The 16,068-nt window shown below is 33.7% G+C and overlaps 1 protein-coding gene across 16 annotated transcripts in view; it reads left to right on the forward strand.

The window, feature by feature from the left end:
- Ndae1 (Na[+]-driven anion exchanger 1) overlaps positions 1-16,068 on the forward strand; it is a 50,673-nt gene that overhangs the window by 18,903 nt on the left and 15,702 nt on the right. For 6 of the 16 annotated variants that reach the window (XR_014426473.1, XM_083050366.1, XM_083050364.1 and 3 more), the window contains 8 exons: positions 1,046-1,170; positions 3,797-3,931; positions 8,246-8,311; positions 10,508-10,646; positions 10,954-11,173; positions 11,562-11,685; positions 12,519-12,695; positions 15,313-15,417. Coding sequence is in view for 14 of the 16 variants with exons in the window: in XM_083050364.1 (XP_082906490.1) it covers positions 1,046-1,170; positions 3,797-3,931; positions 8,246-8,311; positions 10,508-10,646; positions 10,954-11,173; positions 11,562-11,685; positions 12,519-12,695; positions 15,313-15,417 (1,091 nt within the window). In the remaining 2 variants the exon portion in view is untranslated. Of the gene's footprint in view, positions 1-1,045; positions 1,171-3,796; positions 3,932-8,245; positions 8,312-10,507; positions 10,647-10,953; positions 11,174-11,561; positions 11,686-12,518; positions 12,696-13,337; positions 13,401-15,312; positions 15,418-16,068 lie in introns of all 16 variants that reach the window. The other 10 variants (XM_083050374.1, XM_083050375.1, XR_014426474.1 and 7 more) reach the window with 8 other exon arrangements.

Raw genomic sequence — 16,068 nt, forward strand, 5'->3', positions numbered from 1 at the left:
GCACAAAAAATAAAATAAATATAAATATATTAATCTGATTAAATATTCAAAACATGTATAATTTCTATTAATTTAATATATTTAAAGACTTTATCTTTTTCTTCCAAGAAATCTAGTTCGACTGTGAAATCACTTACATAAATAAAAATTGTATTAACTTACCGCTGAATGCGCTAAATTTATTCTCGTTAAAATCGAGAGAAAGCTCGGCGAGAACATCGAAATTTATATATCTCTCTACCTCGAAACTACAATAATTTACAAACTAGAACGAATATACATATTGTTGCGAATTTACAATGTGAAAATGTATGTATCATTTAGGAAACTTATAACTACGAGATTAATTTATTACGCAGAATTAAATCGTATTTCGCGGAATTAAATCATATTTAATTATACATATATATGAAACTTAATAAATAAGCTACACCAAAGATTAAAGGTGTGAATACAATATAAAAACGACTAAAAGAAATAGTGTGAAACTTAATAGCATAAAAGGGAAACGTGAGGAGGAAGCGGTTGCGAGCAAAGTGCCCCCAGCTGAGGAAGTTTAATTATTATTAACTCGCGTCATGCAATAGTTATGGACGGTTGTAGACAGACGCCCACGGAATATTTCGCGAATAGACACCTACAAACTACTTCGCGATGCACATTCATATGTATGTGATTGATATATTACCACCGAAATAAACAACTTTCAATTTCTCCGATTAATCAAACAGAAATTCTACACGGAGAGAATTTTCTCTTAGAGTTTACCCTGAAAATCATAGTAATCATGGAACAATATGGTATGGAAAGAATTTTATGAGAATTTCTCTGATTAATATTTATTACAATAAAAATAATAATATCTATCACAATAAAATATAAAACATGTTTGATTAATTTTACTAAACTGCATGGTAAAATTACTCAAACATGTTTTATATTTTGCGTTAATAATAGAAGCATGCGGCCATTAGCACAGCGGATGCGTACAAAAAGTCGTCATCGGCAGTAATTGAATCGAACATTTTTTAATTAATTTTTACAGACCGTGGATGCAGCCGAAAGCCGGCAGTGGCGGGGCCCACGCGGGCGGGACAGGTGACGATGAGGCCCCGAAGGACCCGGGCGCGCGGATCACCCATCAGTCTTACACGGAAAAGGATTATGAAGGTAAGAAAGATCCACTACAAATTATTTTTTTCAGATAAAAAAATAAGTAATATAAAAAATTAATTATAGTCGGCAAATATTTTTATTTACGCTATTATTTAGGAACGAATAGAAATACTATCAATTTATTAAACAAGGCGTTTTATAACTGTATTGATCATTAATTTTTCGACTGTATTTACCATAAAAATTTTTTGATATTACAATTTTAAATATAGAACTATTGATTAGAGCTGACCAATATACCGAAGCTCTATTGAATTTACATATTTTTACAGATTGAGATTGTAAATATATGTGAAATGTTTGATAAATAAAATGATATATATCTTCCATCTTATCGTGAATATTTTGATGAGATCGAGTTGATTAATTTTTTTATAGCCAAATGTATTCTTGTCTATAGAAACAACAAGAAAGTAAAATATTTTATTAGTAAAAAAGGAAAAATTTCTATGATTATTGCTCTGCAAAGTAAGCTCATGTAAAATTCTTTCATGACTGCTATTTTATAAATAAAGAATAACGAGAGAGACTTTTGCTGAAAGATCAAATCGACAGATAATAACATACTCGTTATAAGTCAGTCTGATGCGAATTTGGCTTCAGTATTTGCTCACATGACAGTCCTCGCGCGTGTAGGAGCTTCGAAAATCATTACTTCGTTAAACAACACCGCCGGCTATAGATGGACAGGGACGTGTGACGAGGTCACTTTATATCGACAATAAAACGTATGGAGAGAGGCCTTATATATGTTGTGACGATCTTGCATCGTAAACACTGAGCCCTTTACCGAAACAAATTGATTGCCTCGCCCTTCAGGTGTTCATCTCCTTTAACGTAATTCAAAGCTTCATTGAAAAATGTCGACCCATCTTTAAAGACGAAGTTTCATGGCTAATTCACAGAGCTTCTGTAAATTGTTTCCAAGTAGAAGCAAAAATGTTCTTACTAATAGTTAATTTCTAAAAAAATCTAAGCTAAAATATATTCGTCAAAAAAATTATCGCAATTAATATCCGATGGGCACTACGAGGAAGTTGCTGGTCGGATTTTGCCCATCGTGTGTGTGTGTGTGTGTGTGTGTGTGTGTTTGTGTGTGTGTGTTTGTGTGTTGGGGCAGGGATATATGTTCGTATTTAAAATTGTGTATTTCTGCCTCGTCTTCGGATGACCTAATGTTGGCGGTAATTAAATATATAGGCAAAAATGCATAGGTAATTTTGATATGCTGTAACTTCGCGAAAAAAATCGTACGGTATTCAATTTTTTTTTAAATTTGTAGAAAAAAGTCCCTAGTTTACGATAGTTATGATGATATTTGCGAAAAAAATTCAGTACACTCCGTAGAGTTCATCAAACTATGCAATTTTTTGAAAAAAAAAAACACGTCCCTCCTTTTAAAGGGATGGAGAAAGGGGGAGAGAATAAAATCAAAATCGAACGAAAGTTCCTTAAAGTAGAGACTTTACCCTTTAAAACAAAAAAAAAATTTTTGAAATACAATTTTTCGCGGAGATACGCTTATTTGAATTTATGCTAAATTTTGATATTAATTACGTGTTGCGATAATTTTTTTGACGAGTGTAGTAATTATTTATTTTAAAAATATAAATATTATTTTAACATATTATTATTTCCTTCTTTAAAGATTTATACAACTAAATACATCTACTTTATGGAAAAAAGTTTTTATATTATTTTATAAATTATATATTTTAAAACTGTATTTTATGTATCTTTTGTATTGTTATATAAATTGTACATTTCAAGAATTAAGATTTAATTAATAATGCACGAGGGAAATCAGCATTTATTAAAAGATGTTTGACCAGATTGTAAAAATGTCAGAACATATATATATTCAGTATACAGATATTTTGATTTAACGCTATACTTTGATACTGTATTCCATGATCTTAACTTTAATGTTCATTTTTATTATTATTTTTATTTTTATATAATGTCCATTTATAAACATATAACACATAACGTGAATATCTCCCTATCATATGTCCATCACATTCTTATCGTGACATTATTTTCACGTGATATCAATGTAAAAAATTACAATTTGCTAATGAGAGCAACCACAAGTTAATAGTTTTCAACATTTATGAAACTCGAGACTACACGTATAATGATAGTCACTGTAAACTATATTATGCTGAAAGGTTGCACCGTTATTAATAACAGAAAAGTGTGAATAGTATGCGCTATTAATACATGTCATTTCTCTCACACAAAGTTCAACCATTCGTCTACCTATTACCATGAAATCGGCACACAGACCTATTGACCTTTTCATCTAAGCTGAGTCATCTTAATGTGCCAATATAACGCAACCGTGTTACGTCCCATTTTGCTGGAAGATACGAGAAGAGCTTTTCATCCAGATCTAAAATTGCGAGATCGATCTATTCTTCTCGCATTGTCGTAAGCGAGATTAAACGCGATCAAACAATGCCGACCTAATTTCCTACTTTCGTGTACACGGACGAAAGAGAAGCCCCCTGTTTGTCTCCCTGTGTTATACGAGAGAATTATACCGAATTCGCACAGCATCCCCTAGCCGGGGTTGAGAGATACTGCGTGACGAGGCATCCCTTTCATTTGCTTCCAGGTCACAGGGCGCACACGGTGTACGTGGGCGTGCATCTGCCGGGAGAGAGGAGACATCGCCGGCATCATAAACACCATCATTCACAACGGCAGTCGTACCCTTGCGGTAAAGACGATGACGACAACGAGAGACCAAGTAAGTTGATTCTTCCTCGTTTCTTCTTGCCTCGCAGATGTGCGCGACTTTTCCTGATAATGATGTAACGTCACGTAATCGTACTTCGACCCTGCTCGAACTTCTCTTTAAGAAATAACCAAGTGTCGTGTATATATGATGGATGCTGCAATCATCCGTGCGCAGATGGGGTGATTTCGCGGTAAACTTCTACCATCGCGTTTTTGGTGATTACATATTAACGTCACAATATCATCCTTTAATGTCGAGGATGTCGGGACGTTTCAAAATGTTCGTTGAAATATACTGACATAGGCTGTCCTTCTATTCGCGGTCGTTAATATATCATTCATTGCTACTAATTCGTTCCGCGGTTTATTAATAAAAAATTGTTTGAGAATTCTTGTGGACGACGTGCGCGCGCACAAGGTGTTAATTATATATATGATATTCCCCCAACTTCTTGAATAAGCTTACGCTTATAAGAGTTCTCGCAGGAGAGTTAATTAAGTTGTGTAAAAATATCATTAAACATAAATAGTATTCCATATAAATATACTGCGCATCTCGAGCAAGTTTATTTTTCTTCGCGATAAAATTAAGGATCCTCGGTTAGTTCTCATACTATGATGTCAAAGGCCAGAAAATACATCTAAACCTTCCATATGAAATTTATATCCTGATAAATGAGTTTTTTTCCACGAAAAGACTTTGGTTCGATAAAGCAAACTTGTGAATTGCATCAGAGCTTTCAAACGAGATAAAAATTAATGATTGATGAAGAGAAATGCCCAGCGATATCGTTACTGTCTGTAGTTGCTTGGAATGTCAAAGCCGTCACGTGGTTTATCACTTGTCTTATCTGTAAATGTGCTTAAGATTACAATATGCAACATATATGTCACGTAAATAGATATAAGATACTAATATAATTATAAATTGATATATGTCAATGCTCTTTCGAAATTATTGAGATTTGGTAACATTTCAGTAGAAAATTTTATACAAATTTGTGTGCGATTCATCTTAGCACTAAATAATTTTTCGCATTAATTGATTAGAGTTAATCAGTTGTTTTTTTATTTAAAAACAATTATATATTGGAATCATTATCTTTTGTTTATAATTAATATAATAATATTAGAAAAAATATGTTACCTCTTAAATAGAGCAATTATCAAAAATATCACTTTGATATAGAAATAAATATAATAGTGAATGCATATAGCAATAAAATTATTATTAAGATCGCACTCATTTCACGATACTATTTACGTTGAAAATTTGGCATCGACACGTGCTTGCGTTCCTTGTACTCTAAGAATGACACACGCTTACATATAGTTTTTATTATATATATATATATATAAAACTAATTTGTTGATTTGTTTCTATATCAATTTTAAGATTTTTAACTCTTTTACACAAAGTGTCAATACTAAAATAATTATTACAAAACTATCATTTGTGTTGCTTTATACATACACGCGATATTAAAAATAATCAAATTGTAAATTGTTTTCTTATATTAGAACTATTTTATAGATCACATAATATGCAGAAGCGAGTTTGAGCAAGCAATTTTCACATAAAGTCATAGACTAATGAGTTTGTATGCTTTCAACAAAAAAAAAACACATGTATTTAATTAAATATCATTAATCGTCTCTGTGACGCATATCAATTTAACAATTCATACGGTAGCTAGGTAGCTATATTTCCACAGCCATGCAAAGGTGCATCTTTTGCCTTTGTAATTTTGTTGTTTAGGAACACGCGGTCGTAAATATAGCAATAAAAAGCAGATTGCACCATTCTAAAAATGAAACGAGAGGCCCCCACCTTGTGCATTTCCTAGAGACGCGAATTGCTTTGTATCTCGCGTGACAATATTACTTTATACTTCACTCTCGCAAATTTAATTTTTCAAAAAATGCTGCTCATTGCATAGCATTGTTCTGCAAAATCTGCGCTACTATATTTTGTACCCGAAGGCAATTTGGAATGCTACGCTGTGAAACGTCATATGTGATGCAAACGCATCATTTGTGACGAGTTGCGCTTTTACGATGCTACTAAACCGTATATGGCAGCATGCCAACCACTTGTCGAGACTTATCCGGATATTCACCTTACTTCTGAGACATTCAGTACAAAGGGCCAACCGATATGAGGTGCTGCAGCAACCTTTCAATTCTACTTTCCTTGATTTTCTTTATATTTTTTATTAAAAACGACATCATTAAAATATAACTAGAGAATAGGTATAATCTGAATTATTTTAAAATAAACGTAAAACTATATTTTATTATTGTCTATCTTTTATTAATGAAAATTTGATCGATAAAAATTTTATAAAATTTCATTCATAAAATTTGGCTCTTAGATATCAAAGATTTTATTAAGTAATATCAAAATTAGCACTTTATAAAATCGAATCTATAATATTTGAAATTAATTAGAAAAGTAATATTGTTTTCTTTGGAGCTCTGTGACTTCATCGAAAGCTCTTTATGTAACTTATTGTTAGTAGTGAATTAAAACGAGAACTTTCATTCGAAAACTTTCGCGTGCGCTTGAAATAAAGTACCTTAATGAAATCATTGAGACAAAATGTTGTAAAAGTATATTTAAATATTTGAAGATTGGAAAACATTAATCAAGTTATTTGCCTAAATGTAATGAAAGGTGATAAGGATAAGAGAAGCTCTTGCAAAAAACCGTATTTAGGTTTCCAAGGCGATAAATCGATTTTCCGTGTTTTCTAAAAATAGAGCGAAAACATGTTGCACTTTCTATCGCAATACAAAGTTTATTATATCTAAAACTCCAAATGTTTTATCTTTAAAAATAATAAAATACACGGTAATAAATCTAATTAAAATTTTAATTTGTAGTCCTATTAAATATGCAACTTTTAATTATATTTATGCAAGGGCAATCAGATATTTTCGTAGATCAATCACAAATTAATCAACTTTCGTAAATTAATTGGATATTCGAGAAAAGAAGTTATAATAGCTATTCTCTCTCTCTTCCTTTATGTATTATAAATTTGTTTAACTAAAAACGATATTAATAGAGATATTTTCGTTATTATACGCGACACATTTGTTCAATATTGTTTATATGTCCGGTGTTGTTTTACTTTTTTGAAAATCTATCAAACTCTCCCTTTAGAAAAACTGTATAGCATTAAAAAAGTTTTAATCAATATTTTTCGAGAAGTAGTTTTTTTTTGCGGACTTTCACGAAAAGTATACAGATCAGAAATTGCAATTTCTTAGCCAACTCACTATAGTGCTAGTCATTTAATTTTTGCTGATGTTAGAAGTTTGCGTCAAAGAAAGTTCAAGTCTCGGCCACGATACCACTTTACTACTTACAGTACTCTCAGTAATAATAAAATATTGAGTGTGTCAATAAGTGTATAATACTAATAAACAATCAAAATCGAAAAAATAGCAAATAAAAATAGTATTTTACGAAATAACAAATTTATAAAAAAGAAATTCACATGATTTCGAAAAATCTGACATTAGATAACGATACTAAAAATAACATGTTCTTCAATACATGTGAATATATTCGAATTAAATTCTCTATATTCATTAAACATTTTGTTTATAGATTTATAATCATTAGTTCTCATCTTGGATCTCTTAGTTATTAAATTGGATAAACTGATTTCCCTGAAAATGCTGGAACTTGTTATTATTTTTACATTCTCTCCTTTCTTACTCTGTATTATTTATTTTCTACATCTGCAGGTTGAATCGATTAACATTAACATAAAATAATTATCAAAATAGAAATAAATTGAATTTCTTAGACTTGGATACATTTACCTTTGATATATTTCTATTGACTTGGAGATCTATCAATGATGACATGAATAAATCTTGAAGGCACATGTTAATCAATATGTTTCCAACCCCTTCTTCATAAACATGCGATCTCGACTTTAGTAAACATTGTACATGTGTCAAGATAGGCAAACAAGATATTTCTCATAAGTGCCTCAATGTCGTAAAATTCTCATATTGATGTTTATAATTCTTATTAAATAAGAATATAAATTGGAGACTATATACATACATATAACAACATGATATCGCATTATATTAAGTATAAAAAGATAAAAACAAATTTTATCATAGAAAGATGGAAAAATCTAAATTTCTCATAAAAGAGTAAGAGACGTATAAATATATAATTATTCCTCATTTTAATTTCTTCACACTGTGTATATCGATATCGTGAGAAATATGTGACTTGTCTCTCGAGGCTCAGCGTTTCTTTGGTCCGAATGACACGGCAACATTGACGTTGCAGGACAGTTGTTGATGGCGCGCAGGGGTCGTCTCGCTAGCATCTGCGACCCCGCCGGCGAGATGATATGTAAGCCACCCTTATGCATACGTAGGAAAATTCCTTTGTGTGATGCAAATTAACGCGGGACCGTTCGTGCATCCTACAATGTGTTGCCGAATCCTCAAGTTCGCGACGAAGGTCTCCCACGTGCTCGCTGTTATGTCATAAGATCGCGCATGAGATTGACGCTTTCCCGAGATCGTATCTCGCGCGAGAGAAGATAATATTTTTCTCAATAGATTGCGAACTTAACGCGCTTCGACGAGATGTTAAATACTCGCGATAATCGCGAACGCGCGTCGACGTTTTATCGGATACAAATAGCTCTTCATATATCGCCTCGATTCGTCGTTTTATCGTTATATAAAAGAGTGATCGTATCACACACCGTTGACATGTCGAACGCAGTTACGCTTAAATGTCTCCGTTGCAGCGCACATTCGCGAACTTTGCACATGTCGAATGTAAATTATGCATACCGGGCTATAATGTCCCTCGATACCCTCCTCACCTTCCGGTTATATATATAGTGCAGTTATTATACGATAAATATTTATAGCATTGTAGGATATACGAACGATACCCCCGAAATTTATTGACGCACGATACACCACATGTATAATTTTCAGAGGAGGGTAAAAACGCTATTTCCGCGTTTATAATATAAACGCGATTGATGAAGGCATTATTTTACGATAATAAACGCGTAAATACGTTGCCCATAATAAATGAATGTCTTTAGAATTTTATAACATTGTGTGTGAATATTGAATATTTGTACATTAAGAATGAAAGAGTTGCTGCACAATAAGTCTGTGTAATTGAATTGCATTTGCATTTTCTTGCTTAAAGCATTATTTAAAGTTGACGTACAATAAATCAAAGAAAACAATGTTGTGTAAAATTATTTTCAGAGTAAATTTTAAAAAACGTAATGTATTACACACGCGTGAAAAAAAAATAGCGATTGAATTATATAATATTTAATCGATTAAAGTGTAATCCTGTGTGTAGTAGATTTTCAGCTTAAACGTTGATTAACTTCAAAGCCCCCTCTTGTAACATCAACGATAGTTATAAATAAAAGGGGCAGTCGGCTATGGGGTGTGTAGCCTTTTCCCCTCTGTTTCATTAATTTTATATAACATAGTGTTTTACCTAACTCTTAGGCAACTTACATCACACAACAGGTTATGCAATCGTTTCGAATCAGAAGATACTTGTTCCTTTACTTTTTTTATCTGCTTTCTATGTGTTCTCTCTGAAGGTGAATCTTTCTAATGTGCATGCGTCATCTATCATATGGCGTATACATATGGTCATACATAGTACATACATTTTTTATACCATTTGTTCGATCGATCAACGCCGACTTTCCTTTATTCAGCTTCACAAATTGATTCGCTCGCGCTCAAGAAATATTTCAAAAGTGTTTCAAATTCTTTCTCTCTTTTATGTTACACGTGTTCCGTTCTGATTTATATATATATATATATATATATATATATATATATATATATATATATATTGTTGGATATTTTTGTATTGACACCGCAAGTCCTCTCTCGCCGAACTTTGTTTCTTCATCTCGCCGCATCTCTGTTCTCTCATAACTTTCTCAACATAAAAGTTCTTTAGTCTTGTCTTTGTTGACATATCTCACTGGAAAAGAGCTACCTTTTCTTTTATATATACGCTACGCAATGTTTCTTTCTAGATATTACATGCATTCGCTGGGATGCGCGGAGAATGAGATGCATGTTCTCATGGAATCGATAATTTACTTGCTTGCACATCGCTCTGCACGTGACCAGAAACAGCTATATACTAAATGACTTCGCTGTTCATCTTTGGTTAACGCGCAAGCTCTCGTAAACTGTATCACTGTAATCAATCTCTATTTGTGATAGATAGTGTTATGTAAATAGATGGGGAAATTAAAGCCACACAGAATGTCTGCCGTTATAAAATATTAATATATTATTGTATGTATTCTGCATTTAAAAAATATTTTTTAATCGCATTTTTAGACAAATATTTCACAAGTGTTGTTTTAAACAAGTTTCTCATCTGAATTGAGATCTCTTGTCATACTTGATATACTCTGATAAATATCTATCCTCTATATAAATACTGTAAATACATATATTTTCACGTACATACATATCTTCGTCTGCAAATTGTCGAAATCGACGACTCACGCTTTATCGAATGATTATTTAGTCACTCCACCAGCCCAGAGAGTACAATTTATCCTCGGCGAGGAAGTCGGCGACGATGCGCACGAATCGCATCCGCTCTTCTCGGAGATGGAGGAGCTAGTCAAGGATGGCGATGAGATGGAATGGAAGGAGACGGCGAGGTAAAGTTCGAATTGCCACTCCACTTCCCATCGATTTAATCCTTTGAAATGTAGAAACATGTTTACGATGTCGTGCACTGAAATGATCACGGATTCTAGTATTTCTCAACAGTATTTCTCTCTTTCAATCATCAGGAAATAATATTCAATTCTATATTTTTTATATGTGCAATATAATATAATTTAATTTATATATGCAAAATATTTTCACAATTTTTAAATAAGCGCGCGCGCGATTCGAAAGAAATTAATAATTCTTCAAACGATTAAAAAAATAATTTTATTTTCGTATATATTTTCTTCACAGATGGATCAAGTTCGAGGAAGATGTCGAGGAAGGTGGCAATAGGTGGAGTAAACCTCACGTTGCCACATTATCGCTGCACTCACTCTTCGAGTTGAGGAGCCTCCTTTTAAATGGAACCGTCATGCTCGATATGGAAGCGGCCAGTTTGGAGCAGATAGCTGATCTCGTTCTCGATAACATGATTAATAATGGAGTACTGCCGATTGAGTTGCGAGAAAAGGTAAAAATGTGACAAAGAGCATGTAAGAAATGTCATATCTATCATTAAAATAGAAAATCTCCAATATCTCCTTTTAGATAGATATAAATGAGTACACTTTCGATCCGATTTTGCCATTGATATGACACATGCATATAAGGGTCATTTATGAAATTTACATGTCTAGTGGAAGCTAAATTATTCGTTTTAAATATAGTACCGCGTCATTGGATATCTGTCATTTTTCTAGAAAATCCGTTATCAAAGAATTTTGTGGAATCTAAAAAATGTAAAGTTCCAGATTCCATATTCAGAACTCGTGTTATTTCCAATTCGAATCAATACTTTAGGATATCAGACACACATGTGTCGCTAATCTAATCGATCGGACATATAAATATCGTTTCAGGTGAAAGAAGCTCTCCTCGTGAGACATCGGCACCAGCACGAAAGACGTAAAGACAATAACATGTCGAAGTTACCGATCATAAGATCGTTAGCTGAGATAGGACGCAATCATTCCTCTTCAAAAAGTAAGTTTCATACCTTGGTCCGGTGTCAGTAACTTTTTTTTCTAATATAACACAGGTCACCGGATGAGACTCTTATACATATAATGTACATAATACTTTTAATATTTATATGAAGCACACGTGGACGCTCAAAAACAGAGATTGTCTCTGCATAATTAGCACTTTCAGACTACGTTTGCTATATTTGTTTACTTAATATATTCACTCACAATGCGCGCGCTTTTTATTTCTTTTAAGTTTATATAATATTTAATTTTTTTGTTATATTCTTATAATTATCTGTATTTTATTTAATCTTTATCTGTATTATATTTTGTTTTGCTTTTTTTACTGTTATAGTTAGCTTTTTAAATAAAATAATTATGCTTTCTTATATCCTATCGTAATTTTTGTTATCTACCAGCCTGTATTTGATTTAATTTAATATTTTTTGTGTGACAACTCGTAATGACCCGAAATAATATGTAATAATAAAATTAGAATAATTTCTACATTTATAATCGAATTATGTTTCTACATCCCATTAGAAAAACAATTAAAATTAATTTAATTTTTCTTAATTTTTCTAATTTTTCTAATTCTAATTGTTGCAAATTATTTTATTTTTGTGAATATTTAAGTTGGGTCATTAAGAGTCTGTACTCCGCGTTATAATTTAATTTAATTTAATTTTTCTTAATTTCTAATTCAAATTTTGTTTTTCTTTTTACCTGCATTTTTTCGTTGAAGACCACCCCGGTGTGGCGGTGGCGAGACGAAAGAGTCCGGGTTCACCGGTCCCAGGGCGTGCTAAAACTTTGCTAAAACACGTACGACACAATCGACATTTTCAGATTGCGACTGTTCATGTGGTATGCATGCCTTGTTGACGTCAGATTTGCAGGAACGTCGCGATCCGAAAGAGGCCTATGTACCCTCCGTCGCCCGCAGCAGCAGCTGCCCAAACTCGAACACGGCGTCGCTGTCGAAAGAGGCGAAAGACCTCAAAGGGCCGTACCTTCTAGTTCCAGGTACAACTTAGGCCAGTTCATCCGCTAAGCAGCCTTGGATGCCATTGCGGTGCTTTCATGGCTTTTCTAACAACACCTGACCGGAACAACCCACTAACAACTACAACATGCGTGTATCGATCGCCTCGCAAATTATTTCTAATTACTCTAATTAATTAAAAAAAGAATATTTTTCTGACTTAAAAATTTCATTGAGAATCAAAGATCTAGTGATAAATATGTATAAATGTAAATTTTATTTAATTGCATTAAGAAGACAAAATTTTTGTCCATTTTAGCATTGATATATTTCTTGAATGAAATCTTAGAATTTGGGAGGCAAACGATACGTTTAGCTATAACTTAGTATCATGTGATTGTGTATCATAATGCGTGGTGAGAGATCAAGCGAGGATCAAGGCAATCTCGATCGTCGTTGGATCCGTCGCAATGCGTTGAATTTGACAAGCCATCATGGTCATTTCCCAACTGCCTGATGTTTCTTGGTGATTGTCTTGTTTAAATAATTATCAATGTAAAATATTTGGCATCGTCTAGTCGAGAGACTACTCATCGTCTTCACTGTGTCATCCTCTTTGTATTCTCCGGAGCTCAAGCCGGTCGAAAATTTATAACTTAACAGCGTTTCTTTTCTTTTATCAGACGAATTTGGCATACCCCACGTGGTGGGATTCACGACGTGGTTCGCGATGTGTCCGCTAAAAGGTTAGCTTGCCAGGTGGTTTATTCTCGATTCTACACGAATCTGCACAAAAATAATTTCTACTTTCTCACTTATATTTATCTTCCGTCTATTCTAAAGACTCTTTTTTATCGTCTCACCACGTAAGTTCGCGAAACAAACTTATTCCGGTCTCTCGTCGATCCTGCCTCCTATTATATATACTATCTTAGCTGTCTCGATGGAACTGTGACTGTTTAATGTGTAAAATGCACAAGGATTTCAACTATAAGGACGCACTTCACCTCGAGGATCTCGTAAAAAATCATACATATGTCTCTGCAAAATAATATATGTCGTGCGAGAATTCGGAATATCTCAATAAAATCATTTGCGATTGTTTTCCCGTGACACTGATTCGGTTAATGACAGATACTGATTCGCGAAAGAATGTTGATTTTTTTAAAACACGTGTCCTTATTGATGAGAGAGCGCAAGATTTAATTATCCGCAGCAGACACACAGTGCGTCTGACCTATTACGGTCGCAACTACTGCGGCTCGATGTATCTCTCGAATACTCGATATGTCCTGTGGTATTCCCGGCACTCACACCGGAAACGAAGTTGATCGTGGTTATCAATCTCGGTTTACTACCTCTACGAGAAGTGAATTGCGGTTTTCGGAGCATAATCTGTATTCTCACACCGCATTTAGCATTAAATGCGGCTGTCTAATTATCGTATCCCTAATATTGAGCAAATAATTAAGCCGCATTAAATGTGCGATGAGAAGACGGACGGAATATTTCAACACGTTCGCAATTTATGGATTTATTTCCGAGCTAACGTGACATTATTAGAGAAACTCATCGTTCGCGGTCTCATTATCCATTGATCAACATGCACGTTTCTTCGTTGACCAACGTAGACCAACGTTTGTAATTCCGAATTACGAGGCATGGATCTTTCGTTGTAATCGTATTAAATGCACGTAATTCAATGTAATCTTTCTGTCTACTATATATTTCTATCTATATATATACTATAGACTCTCTCAGTGTTATAATCGAGTAATTAATATCTTCTCAATATCCTAACTCTTAACTCATTATTTTCATAACATGCAGAAAGAAATATTTGTTTTTCAATGTCATCATTTCAAAACACATTATATTTTGTAAAACATACGAAAAAATTAACGTTAAATATTGCGAGCAATTTTAAAATCATCACAAAATTTTATCTTTCTAGAATTTCTTCAGTAATTAACGGAGCGTTTATATACGTATCTCCGAAATGTTGGGAGACTTCCCCTATTTGAATTTTACGACCGTCGCAAAATGTGCTGACAAATATATGGAAATTTAGCGAAGCGTTAAAGCATCAAAAATGCGGTAAAATGTTGCGGTGAAATCGTTCGAGAAATTTTCCCGACGTCGTTTAATTTAACGTCGTCTTGCTTGTCCTTGACGTTTCGCGCGCAGTTTTTTATATAAAAATAGAAACAGTTGCATGTATAATTTTCTCTCTCTCCACGATGCAATCAGCACGTATATACACGCGAAACGTGTATTCCGAAGCTAAACTGTTTATTCTCACGCGACAATTCTTTCTCCAAATTTCAAGACTAAAATTGAAAGCATTGATGATACAATGACAGTTATTTTTATTGCGATTATGAATATCTAGCTATTGCCGTCAAATTACTTGCGCGATGATAAATAAATATATATCGAATTGTGTGTATATATATGTATACATTTATAACATACATGCATTGCAAATTATCGCGTTTATTATGTCAGAGATACATTGCTATATCTATTTTAAGGACTCCGAGATCGGAACACAATCGCGAATTACAACGACGGTGGATCATTCTCTATTGCCTATACTCGCACCTTCCTTTGTAAATAAAAGACAATCCTGGTGTTGTGTTTCATGCTCATTTTTAGTGGAGGAATCGAACTCCGCTCCGGCGATCGCCGGCGCAACAAGTCATGGCAGTGGAGCAGCGCTGAATGTTGGTAGCCGCTTCCTTGCGATACCCGGCAATCCCGGTAAACCGCTTTTCTGTGCTCGCTTTTACTACTCATTACACACTACTTTGACACACACGCACATTACTTTCACACTCGTTCGCGAAACCTACATTAATCCGTAGTGAAATTCCACATGTACACACACGTAGATGATTAACTTGCAGTAGCAATTATCCGCGCTGTTTGTGTGCACGCGACAAATGGGAAATAATTAAAATCATGTGAAATCGGAATAGCCTGTTATTCGGAACACGGAAGGCTTAACGAGAACTTCGTTTATCGCATGCGACAAATTATTGCTATCGCGTCGCAAGGGGTCTTTACCGCGAATAACGATGGTTCGCGAAACGCGCGAGGCGTCATTATCTCTCTTGTTACTTCGTAAAACTCGAATCAGATTCGATGTAAAAATGGAAGACAATTTTCGGTGATTTTTACCGCGAATAACGATGGTTCGCGAAACGCGCGAGGCGTCATTATCTCTCTTGTTACTTCGTAAAACTCGAATCAGATTCGATGTAAAAATGGAAGACAATTTTCGGTGATTTTTTTCCGATAGAAAATATTTGAGCGCTAATTATAAAATTATTTATTATATATAATCGAAGGATAATCTGGAATCTAAATTAAATATGTTTTCGTAAATTGCTTATCACAAATCACCGTTTT

This window comes from Prenolepis imparis, unplaced genomic scaffold (genome assembly GCF_030444845.1).
Source record: "Prenolepis imparis isolate NDT839.2.m4 unplaced genomic scaffold, iyPreImpa1.0 SCAF_11, whole genome shotgun sequence".
In the NCBI taxonomy this organism is placed as follows: domain Eukaryota; kingdom Metazoa; phylum Arthropoda; class Insecta; order Hymenoptera; family Formicidae; genus Prenolepis; species Prenolepis imparis.